This window comes from Podarcis cretensis (genome assembly GCF_951804945.1).
Source record: "Podarcis cretensis genome assembly, chromosome: 5".
NCBI classification, from domain to species: Eukaryota; Metazoa; Chordata; class Lepidosauria; order Squamata; family Lacertidae; genus Podarcis; species Podarcis cretensis.
Window position 1 is genome coordinate 46,533,298 of NC_137174.1, and position 26,392 is coordinate 46,559,689.

A 26,392-nucleotide genomic window follows, 5' to 3' on the forward strand; every position below is an offset into this window, starting at 1 on the left:
ATCGAAGAGAGATCACATCTTCTGTCACACAGAGGATATGCCTCTTCTAAGATGGCTGAAACAACAAGAAATTCAACGTGCCTGCTGGATTTCTGGTTTCTTCCCTTTTTTTTGGGGGGGGGGTTGCCTTTTAATGTGTTGTGCTTCTTCCAAAATGTGTGCGTTACCTAACAACAAAGTAGGCTTCCTCACCCTCCCCTCCTCTCCCCACCTTCAGAACACTGCTTATTCTGTTCCAGCACTACTTCTGATTAAACCCAGCAGCTATCACAAGATCTGAGCATACAAGGAAATGCATTTGCCTTAACGTCCCCACGCATGATCTACAATTTAGCCTCAGCATTTTTGCAGCTCAAGCTGCGCTCCGTCGCTTGGACTCAGCAATGTTTCTTCTCCACATACACAACCAACTGCTTGCCCTCGACCCAATCTGATGGATGAACTAATATTAGTAACAGCAATATTTATTATGAGGGTGCTTTTCAAATGGGCATTTTCTTCCACTAATAGAATGGAAAGAAACGTGTGTGTGTACAGTGGTACCTTGGTTTACAAACTTAATCCATTTTGGAAGTCCGTTCTTAAACCGAAACCATTCTTAAACTGAGACGTGCTTTCCCTAATGAGTCCTCCCGGCGCCAGTGCCCTTCCACCGTTCAGATTCCATTCTTAGACCGAGGTAAAGTTCTCAAACTGGGACATTCCGGATCTGCAGAGTTTGTAAACCAAATCGTTCTTAATCCGGACTGTTCTTAAACCGAGGTACCACTGTATTCAAGTTTCAAATACGGCACATATAAAAAGAATGCAAGATCACCTTGGTTGGGTACTCTTATCTGCAACAGTTTCACCCAATGAGGTGTGGAAACAAGGTGATCACATTTTACATGTATATGACTTTGGCACAAAAATTAAAAATTGCAGTCTAAAAGCCAACAAAGACAAAGGGGCTTAAAGGAAGCTGTTAAAAACCCCATTGGCTTTAGTGGAACCAGCACTGCTTTCTCACTTAATCACTTGCAACCCTGCACAATATTTCATGATACTGTAGTGCCACAGACACCAGAATCTTATATTACCTTTTTATGTTCCAGTGAAGCAGTTCTATGTAAAATACCTTCAAGCATTCTTCCTGGCCATACCCTCTATAGTATTAATGACAGAGTAGTGCCATGGAAATGAACATATGCCTGGGCACATTGCAATAGCCAAAATTAACAGGACTATTCAGAAGCAAACGTCTTACTTATTGCTGGCTCTGAGACCTGCATGCATTTTTACAGGATGTCCAGAATAAAGCATGAAGTACCGACTTTTAACCATCCTATAGGAAAGGCCCTGTATCAGTTAGTTCCTTCATCTCCATTTTAACAACCATAGGACAAGTCTGTTCCAACTCCCCAAGTACAGTGTTGCGAATCAATCAAAGAGGTGGGCTATTTTGTCCATTATTATCATGTTTAGGACATGTTTTCAAGCACCGACCATTGGTACTTGTGTAGTTCACAAACATGTATGGGTTGTAGGGTATTTTTAGTGTAACTTCATTACAGCTCCCATGTGATCAGGGCCATCACACTTGTGTGAATAGAATTTCAGAGATTTCTTGGATACTTAGTTCTTTTTCACAGTTTATATAGTTGTGTGTTGGATCTTCATAAGCAGGTGCAAAAGTTCAAAGAGCCCACATGATAAAGCAGAGAAGCCTTGATAGCCCAGAATCAACTGAAGTTATCAGTTCTACAAACCCCAACGTGTAGATACAAAAGAAGGTTGATTTTAACGGCATGTATCATTATAGTTGGGAAAATTAGTTACTATGGTACATTACTGAAGTGTAACAGTCTAGTCACTTATGCTGCAGTCTTGTACATATTTAAAATTACCACAATTTTTCTAATTTTGTCTTAGAAATTGATTCACACCAGTACTGTAGCGGTAATTAAATCTCTTGATTTTCTGTATTCTCAGTATTCTTGAGCAATGCATTTTGCGATTGTGTTCAGCTGGATATTTGAAGTTCCTTCATATATGGTACCTGAAACAAACCATCAGGGTGGGGGAATAAATGAATCAATAATATAAACAGCGATAATGACCGCTCCCCACTTAAAACGGGGGGCGCCTTTTGCGTGGACGCGTGCAGCCCTGGATCTGGAGTGGCCCCATCAGCATAGGCTTTGCCTTCCCTCAGGTGGGATACCTGGAGGTCCCCGCCTACCCCAGTGAGTTGCCCAATCCCACCTGGGGGAAGCGTTGCCAGGGAAACCAGGCCAGGTAAGGGGAGGCATTACCTGCCCACACAATAGAGGGTGGATCTTAATTGTTAATCCTCACTTGGCTCCAGAGCTTCTCCCACCCTACCCACCCTCAGTTAATGTCTTCTTTTGCAGGTTAACTTTTCTTCATAGGTTTTGCAGGTTAACCTGTCTCCACAGGTATGCGGGCGCTGCTACGATAAGGTCGCTGTTGAAAGGCCGGAAAGGAATTTCCCTGCATTGGCAGGTTTCGCCTTTCCCGTAGCAAAACGTCACAACTTTGGCGGTATCAGGCCTTGGGCGGAATCCTTTAGTCCATCTTCCTCTTTGCGGTGGCGATACCAGGGTTCCCCGTTAAAGGGGTTTTTGAAGGGAGGCTTTGGCCGTACGCCGAAAGGTCGTCATTGCTCTCCCCTGCGGCGGCGTAATGGGGGCGGCTATCTCTGCTTGAACATATGTTCTCCAGAGCCGGCCCATCCCCCCCCCCCCACACTGGATAACCCTGATGCTCCCTAGGTCCCCGGCTGGGGACTAGGGAGGGAGAACGCCCAATGCCTGAGCCAAGGTCTACCCACATTTGAAATTTAATAAAGTTGTGGCCAATTTAATCCCATAGCACGTTGTCTAGAGTAGTTATTCCACATGACGGGGGGGACCACTCGGGATCTGGGGACTCCGCCTGTCCACGCAAACAGTGATTTAAGCAAGTTATGGTAAACATTAGATATGAGGCAAAGGTATGTAATAGAGGCAGAGTGAAAAAGATCTGATAATGCAGCCTCAAGTTCTACCGCTGGAGTATTTTTTGTTGTGATCAGTGCAGTATGTTAAACAATTTAGTAGAAACTTTGAATGTGGTGTGGTTTTATTACAAAGGAAGATGAAAGGGCAAGCTCACAAAAGTTATGGGTTGACTCCAGAGGTGACTGTGTGCTTCCATTTGCAGAACAGGACTTTTGCTTCCTCTCCCCTTTTTCTGCAGCCTCCCACACAATTGCTCTGAGGGACTGGGGGTCCCTCCAATTCAGATTTGGGAGGCACGTGGAGGCTGCAGGAGGGAGTAATAAGAAGTCCTGTTGTGCAAGTAGAAGTCTACTCACGAATGTTTGATTCCACCCTATAACTTGTATGTGTAAAGTAGGTATCACTTTCATATCCTCTTGTACATATTTTAGTGGAGACAGTCCATTATGGCAGGCTGCAGATCAGTGACTGATGAGACTGTGATATCCACACAGATTTGTACAGTCTAACATAGATAGGGCTGGTCATAATTTTGCTGAAGAAAGCACAATGCATTTCCTAACAGAAATTAGTCCCTATATCTTCCACATCCAGAGGCATGGGGCCTGCTTTTCACTCATGCAATTCTGAGCAGCTAAGGATTGGAAGCGAATAATATAGCCGCATGGTGGGGCAGGTAGCATGGATTTGCCTATGCAGCTGTATGCGAAGAGACTATCAGATCTACATTCTGGGTAATGAACAAACTAAGGTATCTAATCTCTTTGCCTGCAGGTAGTTGGGACATTGAAGAGGGTCAGGAACCTGGTGTGGCTAAGATTGTAGATCAAAACTTGACAAACAATCAGACTTCCAGATTCTTATAGACTTGCCACTCAGTATCCATATCAGGAGATGGAGAACGGCAAATGCGTTTTGTTGACAACTTTCTGATCATTCAAACTTAAACTGGATAAAAATGCTACGTTTTCATTTTCAGCAGATGATCTCTAAGAAACTGCTACTTACCGATCTTGCAATCCCTGTAATATTTCTCAATAGGATAATCTTTTGTGAAGCCAACTCCGCCCATCCATTCAATACATTTACTTGTTGTTAGAGTAGCAACCTGCAAAAAACACATGAAGCATGCTGTGACTTTTGCTCAATTCAAATCAATACTCTACTATCCTCACCGTGAGAATACTGATATCAGGTTGGTGCCTTCACTGTACTCTGTTTGTCAAGCCTATTCAGACATGTAGAATGTTTTAATCCGGTATTTGGCTTAATGCTGATTTTAATCATTTTTAAAATGTTTAAAATGCTATTTTTAATGGGTGATTTTCTTGTTTCATTCTTTCAGTAAGCCACTTTGAGGGTGCATTACAATCAAGCAATATATATATATATATATATATATATATATATATATATATTGTTCTAAATTGTGTATATGGTTGTTTTATATAGGCAAATGTTTTAATTGTATTGATAAGGAATCGTTCCATATATGCTTTTATTGCAAATTGCTTCAGGATGTCTCATGATAAGCTACCTGTAATAATATAAAGCCACAGTTCAGTTATGTTTCATTTAAAAAGAAAAGGCAAAAAAGAACCTCAAATACAGCTTACCTCTGCTGCATAATACTTGGCCATGCTTGACTCTTTTATGAATGGTCTTCCGCTTTCTGCAAGTCGAGCTGCATTGTAGGTTAACAATCTTGCAGCTTCTATCTGTACAGCCACTTGCGCAATCTGATGTTGCATTCCCTTGAAAGAAACAAGTTCCATGTAAAACTAAACTTGCAAGAGAAAATCATCCTCCCTTCCCCAGCTGCCAGATATAATGCTCAGTTCCTGATCCTATGAGTGACCGATATAGCAATTATTTGTTTACTCAAGTGTAAATAGAACTGTATTCATTTCCAAGTAAGGAATGAAGTCTAAAGTGCCAAAAGACCAAGCCAAAAACAACCAAAAAAGCAAGGGGAAATCATTACTATAATTACCGTTTTATAAACACATCCTATGGCAACTACAGTGAAATATAATAATGCAAATATTACAGTAGTTAACCAAAGTGTAGCTTGAATGACAAATTACAAATGAACTTTTAAACAATTCTACCATGATGCAAGATATAACTGCACCATGGTAGAACTGTGTAAAAATTCATAGCTGAACGAGTTCTCACTCAAGTTATAGAAAGTTCTGCCACACCGATAGTCAGAAGGGTATTACTACTTAAAATGTTTTCTTCACATTTACTACTGACAGGTAATCCTTCAAACAAAACGTGGCAGTGGTTAAGAAGTTATAATACTGTGGCCTACAAAATATCAGCTGTGATAAGCACTTCTTTTTGTGTTTAGACCCATTTTACAGAATGCACTCATCGTTACCTGAAAATCAAATGTGCTTTTTCCAAATTGGGACCTCTCCTTTGTATATGGGATGGTGTGGTCAAAACATCCTTGTGCTAATCCCAACATCTGTGAATGAACAACAACAAAAAGCAAATGTTACTAATGTGGTTGGAAAAATGTCACAGTCCTCTTTAAAAGGGCAAGACAAGCTTTGTGACAATTGCCAGAAGTGAGTTTGGTTGTTAGGGGCCCATAAGACAACTGCAGGATTGGAGAGCCAAAAGGCAGTGAAAGAATCTAGAAGTCGGGTATTTCTAAGAGCTTCTCACCGTCACTTTCATTTTACTCATTTAATTTTCAATGCCCCATCACACAGCATAGTAATACCTAGTCAGTCGCCAGCAGTCCATTTCACTGCTTAATATGGAAAGTGATAATCTAACAACATTAATGTGTAATGCCTTGATAAGGTTACTTACTTATTAATACTGTTCTCCTAAACTTAATAGCTCAGGGTGGTTTTTTTCCATAATATGCTGATTAAATTCTACATTAAAACCAGGTTTTTAATGGGGGCGGGGAGAGGAAGGGAACCTGGGTTTTTGCTCATGACATCTCTCTTCAAGATGTTGGAACAAAGTATTTAGTCAAGATACTCTTGGTGTGAGTGGCGAAGGGAGACTTCTAAAGGAGACTGAAACCTAGTCACTGTGGCTAAAATTCAAAGAACTATACAAGTACTTCCATGTGCCCAAGGACACATAGAAGAGCAGCCCTCATTACAAAGCATTTCTGAAACCCAAGGGGCTATTCAAAACCAGCTTGCGATATCTCATGGAAACCTCTTGTTCAAAGAAAAAAAGGCAAAACATCCCATTGGGCATGCCCAATAATTGTTGGGTCCGAGCCTATGTGCTTAAAGAATGTTAAGCCGTGATGTGATGCACTTTACAGTGGTACCTCGGGTTACGTACTTAATTCGTTCTGGAGGTCCATTCTTAGCCTGAAACTGTTCTTAACCTGAAGCACCACTTTAGCTAATGAGGCCTCCCGCTGCTTCCGCCGCGCGATTTCTGTTCTCATCCTGAAGCAAAGTTCTTAACCCGAGGTACTATTTCTGGGTTAGCGGAGTCTGTAACCTGAAGTGTCTGTAACCTGAGGTACCACTGTATTTCTCCAAGAGAAAGGAAAGACTGGGAGCGTGTAGGTAGGGAATTATGCAATCCAGCAGCCAGCTCCTAATCTCTTTAACAACAGTTGCGGAAGACTCTTTAGCCATACTCAGGCTTTCATCCCCTCACATGATTACAGCTGGGTGAAGGGGAAGCGTGTGACCCCACGTTCTCTTCCACATTCTGAAGGGCCCAGCCCTGCTGCAAATCATATAATGGGGGAGGGAGTAATAGGTTTTAAGTATACACACCTTCAGCCACAGTGTCTGGACAGTGGTGGCTCTCCTGATTCAGGTAATTGTAACTTGATGACACTTAAAAGGCCTTTTGTTACAATTCTGCAACATCCTTTTTGAGATCAGGACTGGTGGGGGGCAGTCAAAACTGTATACACTCTGCATTACATCTGCACTGGACCTAAGTAATTATAGCCATACTTACCTGTGCAGCTATTCCTATTCTTCCCGTATTGAGCATTCCAATGGCATACTTATAGCCCTGCCCAACCTGCCCAAGCACGTTGGTCACAGGAACCTGAGGAATTAAGCAAAATCAATTAATTGCTAGTAGCCCTTTACTTCCATCTCCACATTTATTTATTTAAAAAATATAGGCCACCTTTCGAACATAAATGCTTCCCAAGGAGGTTTACAAAAACACACACAGACAAAGCAACAAACCACAATACGACTTTGAAACCAGCAACCTCACTACGCTGCTTTCATACAACTGCAGAGCCAAACGTGTATTTTACATTCAGTTATGAGGAACATAAAAAAGCAAACTACTGTATGGTAGTAAATTTGGATCAATCATAAATCAGCAGATTGTGTTCGTCTGTGATTCAAATCTAAATTTGCTATATTTCTAAATGTTTTTTTTTTTTAAGCCAACCTCCTGTGAGTATTGCACCATTCATCTTCCAAACTCATGCTAATTTATGCAACTGCATCCCACTGAGCTGCTTGTATTGAGCTACAGTATTGCAACAACTTAGCCAAATTCCACAGCTTTAAAAGGACTACTGCACCTTCACATTTTCAAATGTTACAGGACATGTAGATGTGGCTCTGATTCCCAGTTTATCCTCCTTCTTTCCTACGTGTAGGCCCTCTGTATTACGGTCTACTATGAAACAGGTAATTCCTTTATAGCCCTAGGAAGGAAAGACACACGGAAAATTAACTGTGCTGATAATAAGGATGGGGTAGAAATTCAATTCAGTTCACATTAAAAGCAGATATACCTAATTCACACATTCTGAAAATGCAGCAATCCTTTGAAATCTGCACTTCTCCGGTTTTTGCAGGGCAGTTTTCCAACCAAATAATGTAAGGTTAAGGTTGCATGGAAAATGCATATATCAGTAAAAAAAAAGAACACAAAACTCATTATATTAGGCAGCGTTCCATACAAAAAAGGGTGTAATGAAATAAAATACTAGCAAATGTTTGTGTGTACCTTTAAAAAAGAATTAGGAAACATGTAGAACTGTGGAGAACCCAACTTAATATTGGAAAAACGAGAAGCTGCGAGAAACCAGAATTCATCCATCCTAGCTTAGGGTTGGATTCCTGCCAAGGCTACCCAGTATTTCCTTTTCAATATGCCATTTAAGTGAAGATCTTTATCCCAATCTGTGTCTGTATTAGATCTGAAATTATTTCTATTTACAGATTGAGTTTTATACATGGATTTGTTTTTATTGTAAACACTTTTAACTGTGAAACTGGCTGCAGTGGTACCTTGGTTGTCGAACGTAATCCGTTCCAGGAGTCCGTTTGACTCTCGAAACTGTTCAAAAAACAAGGCGCAGTTTCTGATTGGCTGCAGGAACTTCCGGGACTCAAGCAGAAGCCGCGTCAGACGTTCAGCATCCGAAAAACGTTCGCAAACTAGAACACTTACTTCTGGGTTTGCGGCGTTCGGGAGCCAATTTGTCCTGGAGCCAAGCTGTTCGAGTACCAAGGTACCACTGTATATAAATAAATGTTCTGGATTGCTGGTTGTGCAATACAGTGCCTAATCATGAACAGTGCAAAACTGTACAACACTTTTCTTTGTCTGACTGCATCCTGACTGCCCAAGAGGCTCAGTGGTTTAGACCATAGGGCCACTCGCACCTTTACCTTTTTACTCACTAGTATGGATACTCCAGACAGGGCTTCTCAGATGCAAATAGGATAAGAAAAACACCAGGGCAGGCAGGAGGGATTGGGGGGCAAAGAGAGAGAAAGAGAGATCAAGGTTCCTAACTCTGCTCTTCTGCTGTTTTTAGCAAATTTCCAAAGCAGCAGCAGAAATTCCATAAATTGAGGATACAGGAAGAAAAAGGAAGACTGCCAGTATAAGCAAGGTACAAGTCTAGTTTATACCTTGTAATTAATTAGTAAGATCAAGCGATAACTGTTTTAGCTACTTACTGCGGAAGGGTTGGCATTTGCCATCACCAAAAACACTCCTGCATGCTCAGCAAAGCTAATCCACATCTTTGACCCACTGATGATATAGTAGTCCCCCTTCTTTTCAGCACGAGTCTTCAAGGAAAACGCATCGCTGCCAGAACCAGGCTCCGAGAGGCAGAAGCTGCCTATCTATCATTTTAAAATAAAGTCAAGTCACTAGATATATTCACTCTGCAAACATTTTGAGAACATAGGTACAGCAAGGTAATCAAGTAAGAAAGGATTATTTTTCAACCAGTGGCATATTTAATCCACAAGACAAGTAAATCCAAGTATTTACACAATATAGTCTCTCAAACATTTTCGCACCACTCCAACTGAAAAAACACTCAACGCTTTCTTGGATGGCACTGGTTGGAAAACAAAGAAGAAGAAGAAGAAAAAGAAGAAGAAGAGGAGGAGGAGGAGGAGGAGGAGTTGTTGTTGTTGTTGTTGTTTGGATTTGACATCCCACTTTATCACTACCCGAAGGAGTCTCAAAGCAGCTAACATTCTCCTTTCCCTTCCTCCCCCACAACAAACACTCTGTGAGGTGAGTGGGGCTGAGAGACTTCAGAGAAGTGTGACTGGCTCAAGGTCACTCAGCAGCTGCATGTGGAGGAGCGGAGACGCGAACCCGGTTCCCCAGATTACGAATCTACCGCTCTTAACCACTACACCACACTACTTATTGTTTCAATCAGAGCAAACAGTTTCCCAGAATGCCACATTCTCATTCATCCTGAACAACATCACACATCTACTGTTGTACAGCAGTGCTATGGAGGAAAGGGGGAACAGCTGCTGCAATAACAGGAACACTGTTATGATGTGGATTGGCAATGAGAAATATACAAAAAGCTCTGCCACAGGCCAGTTTAGTGCCCTCTTTAAGGGTGATGAAAATTAACTCCAAAAACTTTGAATGATTTGGCTGTAAACATCTCTTTTACCCAACCGAAGACTCACAGGAGTCAATGAGACACAAATATGCCTAAACTCAACTGGTTTAGTATAACTAGGGCTAGGCTGTGGATGGAGCTCTTAGGCTGCAGTCCTATGCACGCTTACTTGAGAGAAAGCTTCAATAAATTGGTGGAACTTACTTCTAAATAAATCTACATAGGTTTCTGCAGTTCGTTCCTTAAGGTGGAAATTCTGCAAATGCATATTTAACTTATGTGCCAATATACTTCACCTACCATGTCTTTTGCCAGTCTAGGCAAATAGGTTTGCTTTTGTTCTTCTGTGCCATACGTTGTAAACAATTTATTGGTTAAGGTATTCTGGAGTTCACACATAAGCGATACTGATGGATCAACCTTGGCCAACTCCTCAACCACCAGAATAGTGGAAAAAAAGGAAAATCCAGTTCCTCCATATTTGGGATCAAGATCAATACCCATCAGCTGAAAAAGAAAGAACAAGCTATTGTTAGGAGTGGGTGGAGAAACCTTATGAATTCTGATTTCTACTCAACTTCCATAATCTTTGCTAGAAAAAAGAGCTATTGGGTGGTATTCTACTAAGTTTCACCCAGAAAAGGCCCAATGATTTTTAAAGAACATGACTCATTTCAATTAATTTCAATGGGTCTACTCTGAGTAAAATTTAGTTGAATACCACTCATTAATGCCGAAAGGAATTTTCATGTGTACCCTCCTATAATCACAGCCTCCCACTGAACTCTAAGGAAATGTTCACAAGATTTGGCTATCAGCACACTCAAGTTTGAGATCCAATACTGTGATCCTACAGATTTGTTTGTGCTGTTGTACTCCTGAAACAGCAAATTTTAGAATCAGAGTGGCATAATACTAAAACATTATTGTTACTTGTGCCTCTTATTTAACCAAAGAGTAATCAAAATGCCCAAAGTGCAATCCTAGCCATGTCCACTCAAAAGCAACTCCTTATGAATTCATTTGGGCTTGCTCCCATGTAAGTGGGGTCAGGAAGTAACCTTAGTCACCAAATGTTTTCCCCTTAAATCTACCTCCAATGAAACAACTGCATAAATTTTCTATCTGCTAAGAAGAAGAAAAGCTACAAATATTTACAGAAAAACAGAATGAAAGCTAGCAGTCAGCCCTGTGACCATCTTTCAATTATATCATTCATCCTTTTGCTTATTGTGTTATAAATGTATACGTACAGTACTCAGTGTGCAAAGGGAAGAAGCTACATACTGCATTAAAAACACCAAAATATGTACAAACCCCTTGTTCAAATAGCCCTTGTACAATAGAATCGTCCATTTTTGCATCAGCATCCATTTTCTGTACCAATGGTAGCACTCGCTCATGAGCAAACTTTTTCACTATAAGGAAGAAAAGATATAAAGAATCTCATTGTTAGTCTTAAGTTGCAGTGAAGCCAGAAATTTAACAGATATAAAATTCACAAATGTAGGTAAGATAGCACTAGTAGCTACAGTTAGATTTAGGTATTTTGATTGAAGTTTACCATATAGTGGGGAAAACAGTATTTATCCCCTCTGCCTAGAATGTAACAGAGAATTGTGTACATAGACTTAAACCGACATTTAATTCTTCAAAACATCAATTTTTGAAAATGAGCTAACAATTTATGGGGTGGGGGTGGGGAATTTCTTGCTTACAGAAGTGATTTGTTCTCTTCAGTGCATTATTATAAATCGCATGCCATGTAGAAAATAATTGATTTAGTGATGGCAGACTTTGCCCATAGAGATAGAATTCAAACACATTACCCATTTCTTTGATCATGATCTCCTCTTCTGTAAATGTCTGAAGTGGAGCACAAGTTACTCCCTCACTGGGTAGGTTTGGTAAAGCCTCAGATTTGGAAGATTTAAAGAAACTGGGTTGCCTCATGCAAAAGTTTATGTATGGAGGCATATTCCATCTCAGCTGTGGACAAAACATATTTTAAGAAGGAGAGAACAATACCACTAGAGAAAATAATCTTAGCCTGAAACTACAAATAAGATATTTCCATGAAATCTCAGGGAGCAAGGGCAGACTCAGACCAAAGTGACTAATGAGGACATCATCACTAGACTTGGGTTGTGAGCAAGGGTGGATATTATAATTTGGGGTACTGGGGAAAGAAACTGCTCCCAAGTGAACAAAAGTGTCCTACAAGATACTTCAGAATATAAACAGGATGAAAGTCAGCCCTATATCAGGAATAGTGCCCTCCCGAAGTTGGGGGTTCCAATTCCCATCAGCCCCAACTACCAAAGCCACAGTCAGGGGTGATGGGAATGTGCAATAAGGTATCTGGACTGCACCATGTTGGCTACCCCTGCAATACAGCATGCCCTTGACTTATGTGGTGGTTGCTACAGGTGTTGTGGAAGTTGTCTCTGTTGATCATGTTAGATGTTTTGAGTCACACACACAGGTTATCATTTGATTTGCTTTAGTAATCAACTGATGAACATGCACATGAACAACTTCAAGATCTTATATGGTGAAACAACATTTGCATAGTCCAAGACTGTAAATTCTGATTTTCATTCTTTGTTTTAAGCAATCTTATTTCTCTGGCTTTGTTGCTGAGAACACAAGTAAGACCCCCCCCCCCCCAATGTTAAGAACACTTAGGAGAGACACCTTTCAACAGAAATCTGTTTAGGATTATCGTGCAACAATCCTTTGACTTGCTTATATCTTACAGCATATGTGCTTAAATTTAACATTGAAACAAACCAAACTTAATTTCAGGCAGAACAGACTGAAAGGTAATTTCCATTTTGTTAAGGTAACTTCAGCCTTTTTGAAAAAACTAGATTATAAAGAATCTACATAGATTTTTGTTTAGGTGCTCTGTAAAGTGACATGCAGAGTGATGGTGCTACGGTATATAAAACTACAATAACTACAATATAAAAAATTGTTTAGTACTGGAACCTAGTGGCCTGATTTATGTTGTTAGGTCCTATGCAGATTTAAACATATTGGACACATTTAGATTCAATGCAAATGGTTTGTTTAGTTTAACTGTGGCTTGCTTATACATGCAAACCTGTTTCGGTAGGCTTAGATATGGGCTAAGTACACAGGATTGGGTTTTAAGTTGCAAGTCAACCCACCTTCACATTAAACAAATTCTTGCTGACAGGCAAGTAGGCCAAGATTGCTCTCACTTTATAAAAAGAGGCAACTCCCTGTTATGCTATCTTCCACTATAAAATTTACAATGGGCAATATACAGGAACATTTGCAAATAACTCCTGAATTATGTAGAAAGTTCACATTCTAGGGTTAGGGCCTTGAAAGGGGTTGGCACACATAAAATAAGTAAATACCAAAAAACAATACGTACTTCTGTACTGCAGAATCTCACACCAAACTCAGTAGATGACTACTATGTTTGAAAGAATTATAGTTTTCTACAATAGGGAAGGCCAGCCTTTCTACATTAAGGTACCTAATGTAACAGTTGCATAGATGGGGATTTTAGCATACATAGCTTTTCAGAGCACAGTAGCATCAGAAGCTATTACTGTAAATATAAATTTAAAAAACCCTCCCTACTGTTAAAGGCACAAACTCTTAATGTTAAAAAGCTGGTTCATCCCTGTTCTGGGTAATGAACAAGATGAATCGCCACACTTTTCTTTACAGTATACAATATACAGATGGCTGAGGCAATCACTAGTGAAAAACCTTAGCGATTGGTGACAAATTGTTGGACTAATGGACTTGCTCTTTTTCTATCCCTGTTTTAGCAGTCTTATTGAAAGCTCATGTTGCAATAGGTTAACTAGTCTTATGGACAGTGGAGTTCTGCTTGACCTCTTCTGGATCCAATCTTTTGTGAACAGACACCAACTAAAATTACCAATGTGTCTACATTTGTAACAGACATGTAATGATTTTAAGAGATTAGAATGACAGTCTACCATTTCTTATGAAGTAAGTTAGGAGAAAACACTACTGAAGTATTTTACAGCTCTCTTTTCAAAAATACTGAAATATGGGGCTACCAAGTTCTCTTGTTCATTCCTACAATAAAGGACCTACATGAATGAAGTTTTATTTCCTAAGTCAATCTTGAACAGCTAGTAGTGCTGGACTTAGTAGCTTTATAGTAGTTCCCTCTTTAGTTGGCAATGTGCATTAATTTTCTTCAGAAGGTGGTAAGCCAGGCTTGATGCACCTACTGGGGGGCATCCTGCTTATTCTACACTTCTATCTCATAGTGCTGCCCTGATGATCACTGAAAGGACCATGCTTACACCCAGCTTTGCAGCAGAGTTATATGCATTTTCATTCAGAGGTCAGTGTTCTGTGGAGCTGAAACCCTGATGTTTAGAACTGTTGCGTTAGGCTTATTATTATTACTGGCACATCTCAACAAAGGGTATGGAAATTTAGCCTACTCCACAGAGTGAAAAGGGGTGTGGGATGAAGGAGAGATCACCTCATGGCTCCTCTGCGCACAAACACACCCTTTCTCCATTTCTAAAGAGAGAGTGAGAGGTGCCAGAACTCAGCAGCATCTGAAAATCCCGTTCTCCGATCTGGCAACTGTGCCTCCTAATCCCAAAACGCATGGAGACCGTATGCACCCACGCCCTCTTGTCCAAGTAGAGTTTAACCACCTTTTCCCGTGCATCCTCCTGAAATTCAACAAGGGAAGCTTTCTCCGTGGCTGGATCTGTGCTTGGACACAGCTCACCTGTACAGGTGAGGACTCTCCCTCTTATCAGGGGCAGACTACCTTGCACATCTGGACTACGCTCCTCTTCTCGCACTAGCTTCCCGACTCTTTTTGACTCGAGATGCCGGGATTCTAACCTGCGACCATCTGCTTGCAAAGCAGCCGATCCACCCGCCCACTTGCAGCCTCCACCTGCCACCTGCGTCCTGGATCTGAAAACAGCCCCGAGCCCCTGGAAAACAACGGCGACATTTACCTTCCCGCAGCGCCTGAGCGAAGACAGAGCCCCTGCCGCCGCCATCCCTTCTGCCGCCGCAGCTTCTCTCCGCGAAGGCCGAGCGGACACCGAACTCGCTGGAGGAACCCAAAGAGGGAACTTCTGCCCACCTTTACGGAAAGCCTGCCGCGCAACGCACTTCTGGTTCCCAATGGAACCCTCCTCCTGAGGGGCGGGAGTGTTTAGAAGCGCAACGACTCTCGTTCCCCAACTCCCCGCCCCCGATAAGGAGCAGCGTCGCTTTGTTTTTTTACAGGCGTTTGCGCATCCCCGTCGTTCTCGCCCCCGCACATTAAAGGCGGGAGCCCGATGGTATGCGACTGGATACCGAAGTTCTACAGATCTCAAAATAAAAACAAGCAAACCACCCGCTTTGGAGAGCGAGAGCGCGCTGCTTCCCACGCCTCTCTTTGAGAACGGCGCGCGCCGGCCGCGCCTGTTGGCGGAGCTGGCGGAGCTCTCGCGGGATTTCGAAAGGGGGAAGGTTACGCCTGGGCTCCGGGAGACACAACAAACATGGAGGCGGCGGCGGCGGCAGCGGTGACGGCGGGAGTCGGGTCCACCTGCGGCTGGCAAGTGCGGCGGAGGTGAGGCGGCGGCGGGACAAGCAGCATCCGGGGGGCTCCCTCCGCCCGGGCGGAGCAGGAGGAGACCTCGTCGTGCTCCTTCCCCGCTGGTGCCGCGCTCTGCCTGCCTGCCGAAGTTGGGAGCGCAGGAGGAGTGGCGCCGGCGAAGCCCACTTCGCCGAGGGTCGGTCGGGGAGGCAGCATGTCGGGAGCGGCGCTCCGGTGCGGTCGGGGAAAAGGCTGCGCGCTGCCCAGGAGGTGGGTCCGGTGGGCTGTGGGAAGCTGCCCCCCAGCAGCAGCCCCCAAAGGGAGGCTTGGAGTTTGGCTCTCTGTCAGGGTCGCGGGAGGAGAGGTGGCCGCAGGGAGCCTGCGCTTTGCCCGGGAGTCGCTGGCAGCTCATCTTGCCCTAAGGAAAGCAAGAAGATGCAAGAAGAAGAAGATGCCTGGGCTCCTCATGCATCCTACAGTTGTGCAGAAGAGGGGGTTTGTTCCAGCAGGTGCCGCTTGCATGACAAGCTGCCTCTGTGGACATCTCCATCTCTGCGCAACTATTAAGGGGCGGCTGGAACAGGAACACCCAGTCCTGCCTTTCCCCTCCTGGCCGCCCTTGCCCAGCGAGGGAGGATGAAATTGCCTCTTCCCCACACAGCTGTTAAGAGAGGCACACCTCTCCTGCGTTGCATCTCACCACTCTGGCGGCCGGCCGTCTAGAAACAGTGCACACTTGGAAGGGGGGGTGTCCAGAGGCAAAAAGTGGCTCGCTGAACTGTTCCTGAGCCGACAGCTCTTTTTGCTCCTAAAACATACATCCTCGAAGGATGCTAGCTGATACTGTTGGGTGCTCTTTTAGCACTACCCGAGCCACCCAGGGTCTAGAAGTGACACTCAATAAGCGACACGGAGTGGGAAATGTCTGACTTGAACTGCTTGGAGATGAGAGGGGTAGGTAAAAGCTGCAAGTTGGGAGGTCTTTGCATGGGATTGAAGAGATGGAGGGCTGGGAGGGTGGTGTGCCATAGGCTGTGTGCATGGAGTTCTGTGGAATGAAAAATCTGAGTTCTATTCCAACTGCCTTCCAAACATTAATTCCCTCTTACTGTCTCCTTGGTTAATTCTTTAGAGTAATTATATGAGCCATAATGTTGAGGATTAAATTGGCAAAGTAATTGGGAGCAAGTATTAAGAGATGAGAAGATGAAGTGGTATCTTCCAACAAGATTGGATCATACTGTATTTGTATCGTAGTACTCTAGGCCGCTGATTTGCAGCATTGGACAAAATTGCTGAGAGTTCTTCAGCTCTGCATCCCTTCAAGCCTCGCTGCTCTGATCTGCAAGGGTGGGGAGATGGGTTAAGTGTTGCCAGAAAGGGCAAAAGTGACAATATACTGGATGGAAATTATTGCTCCCGCAGTGTGGTTAATACAGTATAGCTTTGCTGCTGGTGAAAGAGCAAGCTCTGTAAAGTTACTTCCTGCATTTTCAAGTTCTTCCTATGGTTTGTGTCACCGTTGGCTATATATAATATGTTCTCCAGTGCCAGTGGGAGCAGAGGTACAGTGAAACATTTTAGCTGAATAATATGGCTAAGTCTGCTGTAGAGTATGTAGCCAGCTCATTTTTGCTGTTGCCTTCGGGGTGAAAGTTGGCAAGTGAGAATAAGACAACAAATGCATGGTCATTCAAGGCTTTCTGGTGGCTGAAATGTTGATCTTTCTCCTTATAGCACTCATGTTCTGCCTCTTGCACATTTTAATGTATAGATTTTGCATACAGGTTTTGTCATGTTAACTTTTATGTTTGGCAAAAATCACTCTCTTTTGGACAATGTGGAACTGTGAAAATGTTAAGGTGTTATGTGAGCAGACTTGAGAAAAGTCTCAAATTTTTCTTCCTTCCTTAGATTTCTTATATGTGAGCGTCACATGTCTGTCCTGCACAGAGCAGACAAATGTGGCATGTACATAAACAGCTCAACCACCTGTTTCAGATATGTAAAAACAGCATAAAAAACTTTAGCATTCAGGCAATCCAGCATTTGGATTGTTTCCTGCATCTATAATTCATTGTGAATATCCTAAATAGGGCTTTGTACAGCAGTGTCAGCTAGGAAAAGAAAAGCATATCCTTTTTACATAGGAAAACTATTGCCTAGGTTTATTCATGTAGATGCTGTATTTTACAGAAGATAAGTTTTTAGCATTAACTTGGTAAGGATTTTAGTATGGGAATTATATTACTTAAGCATGAAATGTGAGTTATAAAACTAAGGTTTTATGGCTTTCCTTAGGTATAATGTACTCTGTGCGTATTTTCAACACTAAAGCAACACCATTATCAGGCTTCGTTATTTTAAGGCAATGGCATCTAATTTAACTAACTCAGTTTGAAAATGCGGAACTTCACATTTTGATTTCCCTTGAGATTGCTTTAAAAACAATATTGAGTATGCAAAATTATGTCTTTTTTATTCTGCAGTGTTCAACTAATGGAACCCAAGTTAACTTAAATCTATATGAAGCTGATGACTACAGAAAGAAGGTAGGCAAAACTATTGTATAAAGGAAAATTTGAAGCAACTGTCGCTGAGAATGACACTAGATCTTGCTCAGCACTAACCTAGTGATACTTTTATTGCTTTTTTTTTTGTAAACAGCTTTGATGGTTTTTCAACCGATAAAGCATGAATAAGTTTTATGAAATAAATAATAAATAAATAACCCAAGAACAGCACTGTTGGATCAGACTGAAGGCCTATCTAGTCTAGCATTCTGTTCTCACAACAGGTGTCTATGTGAAGACCACAAGCAATCATGAGCACAACATCAGTCTGTCCTAGAAAGATATGGCTGCATAAAGCCTATTAAGGTTATTGTCTTGGTCATCTGCTAAACCATATTGTTCCCCACTTAAAAAACAGCAAGAAAAGGCCATGGCAGCACTACACAACTTGTAAACCATGAAAATGATCACATCTCTACTAGGAGCTCTGCTCCTAGTAGCCTTTGGACATGGATGTTTATGGGGTTGGTGTGTTCTCTGCTCTGCTGCCGCCCCTGAGACTTTGAGGCAGACATTGCCAATGCCATCTGGCTCCCTGTTGTGGGCATTGGGCATTGGGTGAGCTAGTCTGTAGTAGACTAGAACAGGGTTTCCCAAACATGGGTCTCCAGCTGTTTTTGGACAATTTCCATCATCCCTAACCACTGGTCCTGCTAGCTGGGGATGATGGTGGTAGTCTAAGAACAACTGGAGACCCAAGTTTGGGAAAGTCTGGAATAGAAGATGGACAAGCCCTCTCACCCTGGAGACTGGCAACAGAAATGTTTGTAAGCAGCCTTGAAGACTTAACTGCTGGAAATGCTTTTTAAAACCGATGTGTGCCCTAATCTCATTTTCTTGTAGACTAGAAAGGCATTAATCAGAGAAGTGTATTTCATATATGATGGAACATATATTTCAAGAGTGGATTTTTGATGTCTGTTTCACTGATTTGAAGTTGATTTGGAGGATTAAGGTAAAACTGCTGCACACACATTTTAATGATCTCTTAAAAGTTATGTATCTTCATGTGTCAGTAAACTGTAATGAGCTATGCTTCGGTTTTTTGTCTGGAGGGAAGTAACGAGGAGGTTGTTGGAATATGCAGTGCGAAGCTAAGTCGGAATAAGGAAGCTATGGGTGCAAGTGGGAATCCTGGTAGTATTACTATTTCTGAAGGCAGCACTGTATAGGGAAGCTTTTTAATGTTTAGTGTTTTATTTTGTTTTTATATATGTTGGAAGCTGCCCAGTGGCAGGGGTACAAATAAATTATTATTATTATTATTATTATTATTTATTATTACTGAGAGAAGATGGGGTAGAGTAGGCTGTCTGAGAAGAAGGAGGCTTAGAAGACGACTAGTTCTAATTACATTCTTATTAAGCTTCAGTGTACTGTGGATATTTTTGAGGAATATTGAAAACAAATACTGTTGCTAAACCTGGGTAACTGTCAATAAGACTCACACTTCAAGAGTCTGAAAATCTACCTTTGTCATTCCTCCCCTCCCTTCCCCACAAGTAATTTCAGTGTATTAATTTGACCATAATTTGAAACAGAATACTTGAATAGATAGGTCTTTTCATCTAATCCAGCAATGTAATATGTGTATTTTCATTGCTTGCCTGGTGTTTACTGCAAAATTTTACAAACTAAATATATTTTTCCTGGCAAGGCTGAACAAGTATGCCTGTTCAAATATATTTTAAGTTTTTAAGACTTCCAGGTGACTAGCTGCCTTACTGTGATGTGAACCAGTGTGTGTAGAAATGTTTTGTATGCTGTCAGCCTTCAGAGAAAAAAATGATTTTCAAATGTGATTATATATACCACTGGTAAAGCCTTAACAGGACACAGTAAAAGGGATTTAAGATTGGGGTGAAAAGGTTGTTTTCAAAACAAAGTCTGTAAAATGAGTAACTGAAATGCTTCTGTCAGTTTTATATATGATTTTGGTCTACCATTCCTGAAGCTTTCATAAATTAGTTAATAAATGGTTGAATGTTTTCCCCCTTTTTTGTTGAAAGGGAAAGTGGGACATGTGTGCTTTATTACTTATCTAATATCCTGAAGAAGAGTTCAAAATGTTTTCTACATAAAAGGAAAAAATTCAGGTATGACATGTCTATAATGATTTTTTTGAGAGAAGGCTGCATTTCTTAGAACTTGCCTTTAAAAGTTTTTATCCACATCTAATCATTTTGCAGCAGTAGGTTGTATGCATCTCTTTTCTTACAGCACACCAATAAAATGGAATTACGGAGATATTTGGTAGAGGCCAATGGAAGTCTAACATGAATTTTTAGTAATATGATATTAAATCTTGTGTAGTGATAAAAGACACCACAAATTGCACAAAATCATTGGCTGCTTAAGATTACATATCAAATGGATTTTATAGTCATTTTACTTTATTCCTTAAAAAAAATATAGCCAAGTGAAAGACTGGGTGTGGGAACTAGGAATTTGCTAGACTGTGATTATCATATATAAATCAAAGAAACATGGATATAATATTAAACTAGTGAGCAGAGCGATCTAAATTCCATCTGGGGAATGGTGCAGCCACTGCTATATTCAATGTTTTATTGCTCGTGCCCACCAGGGTAGCAGGGGAAGGGTAGCTTTTGATGCTTATTTGTTGAGGGGGGCAAATTGGTGGCAGTAGGTGGGCATCCCTGCAGAACCCTAATCCCCTCCACAAGTGTGGGTTAAGGGGTAGTGATTCCCCCCCTTGCTGTTACGTGTTTGTCATTTTGTTGTACTGGATATATATGTTTAGGTTATATTACGTATAAGCTTCTCTGAACATTCCTTTGGGGGGAAGAAGCAGAGTAAAATCTAGTGAGTCAAAACAGAACCTGCATTTTCATCAGCAGACCAAGAGAAAAATTTACATGGAGTGGAGATACAAAAGCGGAACCTTTGAAATGAGAGGTGTCTTACTGAGGTTTCCACTCATCAGTTCTTTGAGTATTTGTAGATTTCACAGTTCCACAGGCTACCTTCTTTCCCTTGCCCTTGTGTTGCAAAACACCAAATTCTAGTTGCCAAGATGGTTCCTTAACAATATAAAATGAGCCTTGCTGGGTGAGACAAAGGGCCTATCTAGTTCAATATCCTGTCTCCTATGTTGGCCAACCAGATGTCAATGGGAAGCCCGCAAGCAGGAGTTCTGTGCTTTGTTTTTATCTTTTTGAACCACAAAAGTTTAAACTCTTGATAATGGATAACTGCCTCCTGGAAACCTACTTTCTGTTTTCTGAAGGCCTTGATGTAGCATGAGTAGGTTTGTTGATATGAACAGTATAGGACTTGGGCTTTTGTTAAATGTTAGACATCTTCACACAGTGAAACTTGATATGGGGAGCCCTAATTGTTTCCTGATTCTGCTTTGATGGCTGCCTTTTTCAAGTCACCATCTACCATCCTAGCCTACCTCATGGGGTACTTGCAAGGCTAACATGCTGCTCTTCAAGTGAGAAATCAGTAATGATTTCCAATATTGTGCGGTTTTTGTTTGAATCTTAAGTTGGTTTTTTATTTTAGGCCCACAGGATTGTGAAGTTGTAGTATGAATATGGGTGAAAAGAAACCAGAACCTTTGGATTTTGTAAAAGATTTTCAGGAATATCTGACTCAGCAGACTCACCATGTGAACATGATTTCAGGCTCTGTTAGTGGGGACAAAGAAGCAGAGACTCTTCAGGGAGGTAGGTTCACCATGGTACAATTCAGCTTTCACTTTATTTAAACAAAAGGCTGGTTATTGTAGAGGGGAGCTTCCTTCCACCTGTCTCCCAATTGCCTGTTAATAGTATTCAAACTAAGTACAAGATAAAGGAAGAAACTTATTGGGGTTTCCCTTCTCTTTTTACAGCGGGGACAGAAGGTGATCAAAATGGACTAGATCATCCTTCAGTCGAAGTCTCACTGGATGAAAACTCTGGAGTGTTAGTAGATGGGTTTGAAAGAACTTTTGATGGGAAATTGAAATGTCGGTATTGTAACTATGCCAGCAAAGGAACAGCACGTCTCATAGAACATATCAGAATTCACACAGGTATGACCGAGTCTGCAGATTTTGTATCTCTCTGCTGGTGGTATATGTACCTACGCAAGCTTTCTTACTGTGTTAAACATGTGTTTTCCAGTCAGGAGATTTGTATCTATCTGTTAATGATCTTTCCCCTTCTATTTTTCCAGTAAGCAAACTTGATTCTTAAAATTCAGTTTTCAGCTAAATGTAGGAAAACCAGACTATATGAAATAACCTGTGTGACTGTCTAGGGAAATGGTTTTTTCAGCTCTAGATACTGCTTACACTTGCGATGTTGCTGATTCTTTTACTTGTTCAACTTACCCTATGTATCTTCCAGCATTTACTGGTCCTAAGACATGAACCATAAAACTCATCTCTTTCATTTGACTGTTGTTTGTCACAGCTAATTCTGCCCTGGTTTCCTCGCTGGCCCAAATAGGACTAATTTAGCCAGCTAGCCCTAGTGATCATCTAATGTTTATTGGATGGATTTCCCCCGTAAATTGATTTTTGAATTCTGACTTTATTGCTATTCACGTTTTATACTGTATTTTATGCTGTTTTTGTTGCATCAATTAAGTGTTTTAAATTTGTTGTTAGCTGCCCTGAGCCCGGTTTTCTGAACTGGGAAAGGCGGGGTATAAATAAACATTTATTTTTTTAATTATTATTAAGAATTTTAAATGGTTGCTTTAGATATTGTAGTGCTCTGTTTCCTCAACTAGTTTTTTCTCTCCATTTTGTTTCTTGCAAAACACATGGTATCAAAGCAACAATAAAATCTTGTATTCTTTCAGGTGAGAAACCACACAGATGCCACTTATGCCCCTTTGCATCAGCATACGAACGTCACTTGGAAGCTCATATGCGATCGCATACAGGTGAAAAACCTTACAAATGTGAATTGTGCTCATTCCGCTGTAGTGACAGAAGCAACCTGTCTCACCACCGTAGGCGCAAACATAAAATGGTGCCTATAAAAGGTACGAGGCCTTCTCTTAGTAGCAAGAAGATGTGGGGTGTCTTGCAGAAGAAGACCAGTAACTTGGGGTATGGTCGAAGGGCGCTAATAAACTTGAGTCCACCTTCCATGGTGGTTCAGAAGCCGGACTACCTTAACGACTTTACTCATGAAATCCCAAACATTCAGACTGAAGCATATGAAAGTATGACAAAGCCAACAGAGACTGGTGGGTTACCAAGAGATCCACAAGACCTTATGGTAGATAACCCTTTAAACCAGCTATCTACTTTAGCAGGACAGCTGTCTAGCCTGCCCCCTGAAAACCAAAACCCACCCTCTCCTGATGTTGTACCGTGTCAAGATGAAAAGCCTTTTATGATGCATCAGCCTGCCGCGCCAGCAGCCGTTCCAGCAGTGTCAACCAGTATTCCTCAGAGTTCATCCCCTACAAGTCCTGATCCTCGCCCTGCACATTCTCAAAGAAACTACAGTCCAGTCGCAGGTCCCAGCAGTGACCACAGTGCTCATGCCAGCACCCCGAGCATAAGTAATAGTCAGCCAAGTACTCCAGCACCAACTCTTCCAGTTCAGGATCCTCAGCTTCTGCATCACTGCCAGCACTGTGATATGTATTTTGCTGACAATATTCTTTATACGATCCACATGGGATGTCATGGCTTTGAGAACCCTTTCCAGTGCAACATATGTGGTTGCAAATGTAAAAACAAGTATGACTTTGCTTGCCATTTTGCCAGAGGCCAACATAACCAGCATTGATTGAATATAAGTTATACCATGCATTCATTTATCTGTGTTTGTTTAAACACATTGCTGTCTGTCTCTTCGTTGCTACCGGAAAGGTTGCGTGCCCTTTTGGAGGAATTCAGTTAAGCAGATTTAACATCAAAGGCAATTACCTTTACACGCTTTCATGATTTGCTAGGGACGTGCTTGTTTACCATGGCGGCATTCTTTACATGGTTCCTAAAATAAGAATGAGGTTTGTAGTGCAATTATTATTATTATTACTATTAATGGATAATCAGTGCAACACAATATATACTGACCTAATATAATGTGGATCTTGTTGATCAACACTTGTGTCCAAGTACTTAACAAATACTTAACATTAAGCTGAGCTACTGGAGTAGCCTTTAGTTTAATTCCGTCATACATAATGTACTCAGATATTTTCAGTGTAGAAGCTATATGCAACTGTGTATAAACTGACCATCCCGTAAACTGCTATAAAATATTGTGTAAAGAGTAAACAAAGATAAAGTTGATGTCTGCAACAAAACTTAAATCTAGGAAAAGTTTAATTGCTGTGAGGCTTTTAATAAAGCTCCTGTGGTAATAGTGAGTCATGATGTGGAAAACTAGAAGAGTAAAAATGTGAAATAGGGAACAAAGACATCCACTTTCCATTACTGCTGACCCCCTTTTAAAGGAATACAAGGAACCAGTGCCTAGTATTAAATGTCTGTAATTTTGAAAACTGTGTGCAGAAAGAAAACATTGGAAGGAAATGGGTAATGTGTTAAAATAATATTCATACTTAGCTTGCATTGCATTGCAAAGAACTTCATTACCATTTAAATGTTTAATTGTAAGTTGTTTTGTCTTTACCTTCTGGTAGTAATATTTTTACCTGAAAATGAAGTGGCAAGGAGGTTATGAGAATATGATAATCCATTCAGATTTCACATGGGTCATTTTATCTGTGAATGATGAATGTACTTCTTGAAAAGAGCGTCCTTGTCCAGGTAAACAGCAGTCGAAAGAAAACATTCCATACTAGGTTTTTTGTTATAGTTCTGGACTTGACAAAGCAAAAAGTTTATACGAGGAATCACTGACTAATTACAGTGGATAAAAACTCTAAGACATAGCAGTCAACTGTTTCTGCCTTGATCTAGATAAGTGAATAGGCACTTTAAACAAACTATGCTAGCAAAAACTATGGTGCTAGCTTACAGCACATGAATCCTTAATATACAGGGGAAAACACTTTAACATGCACTTTTATTGTATATCTTCGTTATTTTATTTTAAGGGAAAGAGAGGACTTTATACTGCTGTCACTTGCATAAGAAGTAAATATGCACATGCACATACAAACTTACGACAGTGTGCTTTTATTGGTTTCGCATCCCAAAGTACGTGCCTTTGTGTGAATAATGGTCAAGTATACTCCTCTCCATCTTCAGCTCTTTTGGTAGAGGAGCATTCTTCTGATAGCCAAAATAGGAGCACAGATTAGAAAAGTCCTTTTGAGTCAGTTAAGTCATCACTGGTCAGTGCAAAAGAAAAACCTTATCAGTAGGATCCTATCTCGTAAGATGTAAGAAATCTTACGCCAAAGTCTACTTGAGCAGTTGGGTTGTCATCCTCCCCCCCCTCCTGTAGCCACATGGCACCACAAAGGTCCTAAACTATAATAAGGTGGAGGATACACAGTATTTACTGAGGTAAACAGCACATAGTTTGAGCAGGAGAGGCTGCTGGCATTGTACTTAAAGCAGACTAAAAAACTTACCTTGTTGTAATTTTTTGTCTCGTTAAGTTTAGAATCATTTTTCAGAGGAAAAGCCCTCTCAAGCAGCTATATTTAAGACCTTAATTTCAGTTCCTGACATTCTCTTAGGTATCTTTCTCAAAGTTAATGTTCAGTGTCTTAATACATTTCTGTAACTGTACTCAATGTTTGCATTCCGACGTATAGAAGTATTTCGCCAGAATATTCTTGGAATTGCCTTCTGCCCCTCTAAAATGGCATAGCACCAAATTAGTCTTGCAACTCTAGTGCCATATATGTTGCACTCAGGAAGTCAGTGACAAACTTATCATTAGTCTTGTTTGATTGGGATTGCATGCTATGACAGCAGAGAACCTAAAATATACTATGTATGTTTTAATTACAGTGCTGGGTATGTTGAATGGACTAACACAGCTAAATAAAGGCTGCTTGTAAAAATCCTCACGTATATCCTAGCTGGGTCATCTTTATGAAATGTCTATAAATGATCTGATTGAATGAGCTGTTGTAGAGCAATGGACAACAGCTGGTGGCAACTCCACTCCCAGCCTGTTCATGTCTTCCCTGGCCAAAACCAGATCAGCTGGTCTTAGCTGACCATGAAAGGGCAGCCATGCTGAGAAGGATGACAAAGAGGCCGACTGACAGCATAGGTATGGGGAAAAGATAGGGCAAGAAGTGGCCATCAAATAAGGTCAAGTTGAATAAGTGGGGGAAGGAGAAGCTTTATTGGGGACATCTCTACTTTTTTCAGTACAGTGTGTTGGAAAACTCTGAATATTACTGTGTACTAGAAATACAAAATAGAATTGAGCAATAAAGGGCTATGGTCAGGGTCATG

The 26,392-nt window shown here is 41.2% G+C and overlaps 2 protein-coding genes across 9 annotated transcripts; one reads left to right on the forward strand and one right to left on the reverse strand.

The window, feature by feature from the left end:
• Nucleotides 1-448: 448 nt before the first annotated feature.
• Nucleotides 449-15,036, reverse strand: ACADSB (acyl-CoA dehydrogenase short/branched chain). The gene is made up of 11 exons (XM_079977062.1): nucleotides 14,877-15,036; nucleotides 11,700-11,859; nucleotides 11,188-11,288; nucleotides 10,171-10,377; nucleotides 8,948-9,118; nucleotides 7,555-7,680; nucleotides 6,966-7,058; nucleotides 5,389-5,478; nucleotides 4,619-4,756; nucleotides 4,011-4,110; nucleotides 449-2,038 (listed from the first exon to the last, which is right to left on the reverse strand). Exons 1-11 carry the CDS (start codon nucleotides 14,919-14,921, stop codon nucleotides 1,968-1,970), a joined length of 1,302 nt encoding a protein of 433 aa, XP_079833188.1. The 5' UTR covers nucleotides 14,922-15,036; the 3' UTR covers nucleotides 449-1,967.
• A 298-nt stretch (nucleotides 15,037-15,334) lies between these two features.
• IKZF5 (IKAROS family zinc finger 5) lies at nucleotides 15,335-25,991 on the forward strand. Of its 8 annotated transcripts, none has more exons than XM_079976737.1 (7): nucleotides 15,335-15,484; nucleotides 17,941-18,003; nucleotides 18,868-18,979; nucleotides 20,034-20,120; nucleotides 21,556-21,719; nucleotides 21,887-22,069; nucleotides 22,846-25,991. In XM_079976737.1, the coding sequence occupies exons 5-7, from the start codon at nucleotides 21,581-21,583 to the stop codon at nucleotides 23,787-23,789; spliced, it is 1,266 nt and encodes a 421-aa protein (XP_079832863.1). In that variant the 5' UTR covers nucleotides 15,335-15,484; nucleotides 17,941-18,003; nucleotides 18,868-18,979; nucleotides 20,034-20,120; nucleotides 21,556-21,580; the 3' UTR covers nucleotides 23,790-25,991. The 8 variants fall into 8 exon arrangements, with proteins under 8 accessions (XP_079832863.1, XP_079832865.1, XP_079832869.1 ...); XM_079976738.1 differs by lacking the exon at nucleotides 15,335-15,484 and adding an exon at nucleotides 15,501-15,721; XM_079976740.1 differs by lacking the exon at nucleotides 15,335-15,484 and adding an exon at nucleotides 16,493-17,016.
• Nucleotides 25,992-26,392: the final 401 nt, after the last annotated feature.